General features: G+C 41.9%; 1 protein-coding gene across 2 annotated transcripts in view; it reads left to right on the plus strand.

Annotated features, from left to right (window-relative positions):
- MGST3 (microsomal glutathione S-transferase 3) overlaps positions 1-3,682 on the plus strand; it is a 15,256-nt gene that overhangs the window by 9,472 nt on the left and 2,102 nt on the right. For both annotated transcript variants that reach the window (XM_042462330.1, XM_042462331.1), the window contains 2 exons: positions 1,798-1,871; positions 2,798-2,855. In XM_042462330.1, the coding sequence (XP_042318264.1) occupies positions 1,798-1,871; positions 2,798-2,855 (132 nt within the window). The remainder of the gene's footprint in view (positions 1-1,797; positions 1,872-2,797; positions 2,856-3,682) is intronic.

Here is a 3,682-nt window from a genome sequence, read left to right on the forward strand (position 1 = left end):
TGTTATTCACTAACCTAGTGAGTATCTTAAGATTCTTGCTCTCAGCCTTCCTTCTTGCCAAATTAAATTATAAAAAACTTTCACTCACATTTAAGGAAGATTTTGTGCACTGTTTCTTTGACACAGAAGTATCAATTTTAATATTTTTACATTTGTAATGGACTTTCTAGCCTTAAAAATGATGAAGGTGGTGGTGGATAACTATGTATATACTTGTCCATGTCATTTCCTCAGATGAGATCATGTTTGAAAGTGAGGATTCGTTTCTGGGGGGGGGGGGGGATATGCTATAACAGTTTTCACCATGGAGTGTAAAACTTCCCTGTGGTGTTCAGTGGTGAAAGACACACACTTTTTGTGCTCAAGGGTATTTGTGCCCATTGGTACTTGATATCCCCTTGAAATAAACAGTGAGGGCTCTGCCTAAGCACAAATTCTACTCTAATCTGAACCAGGCCTGAAACAGAGAGAGGAAACGCCTTGTCGGGTCATCAGATGTTGCTTTCAGACATATGGCTTGTGGCTCCAGGGATTTTTGTCATGGAAAAGCCTTGGGGAAAAAAAAGGAAAAAAAGAATAAAATGGTCTTGGCTACTTTTGGAAAGCTTTAATACTGCAGTTGGGAAGACAGCCAAAGGTTGTGTCTGCTCAGCTCTCACTGGTGAGTCAGAAGCTTGACTCAAAGCCTTAACTGCAAACAGTTGGTGTTGGAAAAGTGGCCGCTTTCTTCTTTTTCTTCTTCCTTTTTTTTTCTTTTGAAGAGAGCAACTACATCACCAAGAAAGAGGCCACACAAAAGAAGACAAACGTACACGAAGCCCATTTTGGGTAGAGAGGCAGGGAACAAATTAATAAATAATGCTTATTTGCACATATAGCTCCAATTTACCAATAATTATTTCCACCTGAGGTTGTCCTGATTTAATTGTTTTCATCACACTAAAATTAAAGCCAGTCCAGAATCCCTTTGTCGACTCCTGAGAAAGGACATCCAGCCTTTGTTACCTTGCTTGCAGATGGATTTTAGGTATAAATATTGGTCCCTAAAACTAGTTTCTGCACGCTCACAGTACTCATACAGTTGTCCTAGGCTACACTCTATGTATAAAAATATGCTGCCCTCAGACCTCCCCAGTCTGAGCTACTCCAGCTTTCCATTGGATAGATAATATAGCCCCCCTGCAAACTCCTCAACTCCAATTTCCATATTTCTATTTTGGTCAGCTCTGAATGCTGTGTCTGAATTAATTTCTTGTGTGTGTGATTGTGTGTGATTGCACTCTGCATTTTTCTAAATAAAATTCTTAATTCACTCCAGACTTGGAGTTCTTCTCAGTTATTACTGGTATATACAGGTGCTAAAGGTTTCCCAGCCTCTTGCAAAAGCTAATTTCCCCAACAATTAAAGTAATATTATCGTATCTGGTGGGGACTGCCCAGCGCCTCACATTTCTTTGGGTAACACTTTACCTTCTTCTGAAGCTGAGAGTGACTTGTCCAAGGTTATCTAGTGGGTTTCCATGGCCATCCAGGGACTGGTCTCCAGCATTTTAGTCCCTTGTTCAAACCCCTACACCACACTGGATCTCACATGGTTTATGCAAGTGTGAAATATTAACTTGACAATAAAAGCACAGTAGGGTGTTCATGGTAGCAACAACTTATTTCCACGTGTGCATATTGGTGAGATTATGATTGCTGCTGTCTACATTTGAAGTATCCTTCGGTCTCCTAATTCTACCATACTCACCAGTTGAAGGGGTGTCAGCATTTGCTAATTTATTTTCCCCTCAACAGTACCCAAACATGTACAGTACAGACCCTGAAAATGGACACATCTTCAACTGTATCCAGAGGGCACACCAGAACACGTAAGTATTGCCTGTTGCATTTATTCTTGGTTTCTTTGTTCAGTGCTGGCCCAAGCCTCCCATTGCACTGCCCACCCTGGTGAGGCAATATAGAAGTGGCACCCAACTACCACATGAAAAGAAAATGCAATGGCAGTGAATTCCCTACTTTCCATTTCCCCAATAAACCCCCTGCTCATCTAGAAGAAACGAAGATGCTGGTGTGGTGGCAAGAACATGAAGGTGCAGTGACATCCTACACTGTTATCAGTAGCTATCTCTGCATGGAGCAAGGCCTCCATGGCTGTGTAGTGTCTTTGGCTGTTGTTTATATCTTGAGGAAAGGAAGAGTGCTACACCATTGTCATCCTCATTGCCCTTCTCTCTTGATGGATCAAAGGTTGCTCAGGCAGGCAATTGGTCATTGGATGAGAAGAGAACCAACTGCAGCTGGGGTTTTTTCCCCTTCAGCAGCTGGGCACCCCTTCTGCATCTCCTCCTCCTCTTTGCTCTGTGGAATAGTGTCCAGTTCTGGGCATCACAATTCAAGAATATCAACAAGCTAGAATGTCTGCAGAAATGGGCAACCAAGATGATCAAAGGTGTGGAATGACTTAGGTAGTTGGGCAAGTTTATCTTGGAGAAAGAATGACTGAGAGGTGGCATGACTGCTATCTTTAAATATTTTAAGGGATGCAATGCAGAAGATGGAGTGAGCTTGATTTGTGCTGTTCTAGAGACTAGAATATGAACCAGTGGATTGAAATTTCAAGAGATTCAATCTAAATATAAGAATAACTTCTCTACTGTAAGAAGTATTTGACAACGGAATATACTGCCTTGGAAGGATGGTGGACTCTCTTTCTTTGGAAATCTTTAAACAGAGGTTGAATGGGCATCTTTTAGGAGAAAAAGAAGTCCCCAATAATTTGTGTTTGCATTTTCAGGCTAGAAGTGTACCCTCCCTTTTTGTTCTTCCTTGGAATAGGTGGGATCTACCATCCGGTAAGTAGACACTTTAGGCCTTGTTCTTCATTCTTACAGATGGATGTGACCTTTCTGCATGGCTGATCTTTGTTATAAATATCAAAGATGGACTATTCAAATTAGCAAAAATATTGTTTAGTTGGATAATTGTACACAGAGGTGGTGCTCATGACTACTAAAGAGATTCCAGCTATTTGGTGATTTCATCTTCCTTTTAATGTTTGTAGGACCACAATAAAGCATGGGCGAGGAGTGGGAGTTGAATCAATTACCATTTTTTAACACCTGCTGTAGTGTTTCAGCCCCTGAGTCATGCCTGTGGAGAATCCCTAGATTAACATTTGAAGGACTAGCATTGCTTAGTTCCTCTTCTCTCAGTTTCACATCCATTTATTTATGAAACTCTTAGGCCCCATTCCCACTGGCTTATAACGCAGATCAAAACTTGAATTATGGGGGCATCATTCCCATTTGCGCGCGCATTCGATCCTCATTGCGTCGATTTTGTTCCCATTGGAATTCGGATCTGATCCCCATGTAATCAGTTTTTCCTGGAAAAACCCAAATCAGTGGCAGATAAATCGGATTAATTTGACTGTACTTTTTTAGAGGGGTTTTTTTGCACCTCCTGAGTCTGAGTCGGGGCAAATGAATGGGAATGACAAGGGTGTCTGATTCGGGAACTTGGGGATGGGAGGAACAATGCTCAAGGGCCTGGCCTGTGGGTGTCATCTGTTTGTTCTCTTTCCTGCATTATCGGTGCCATTTCCCCCCGTTCACATAGCCTTTCCCCCAGTGGAGTGGGAAGCAGGGTAAGGCGATCGCATGTGTAGACAAATTTTTTT

The sequence above is a fragment of the Sceloporus undulatus genome, chromosome 4 (genome assembly GCF_019175285.1).
Source record: "Sceloporus undulatus isolate JIND9_A2432 ecotype Alabama chromosome 4, SceUnd_v1.1, whole genome shotgun sequence".
In the NCBI taxonomy this organism is placed as follows: Eukaryota; Metazoa; Chordata; class Lepidosauria; order Squamata; family Phrynosomatidae; genus Sceloporus; species Sceloporus undulatus.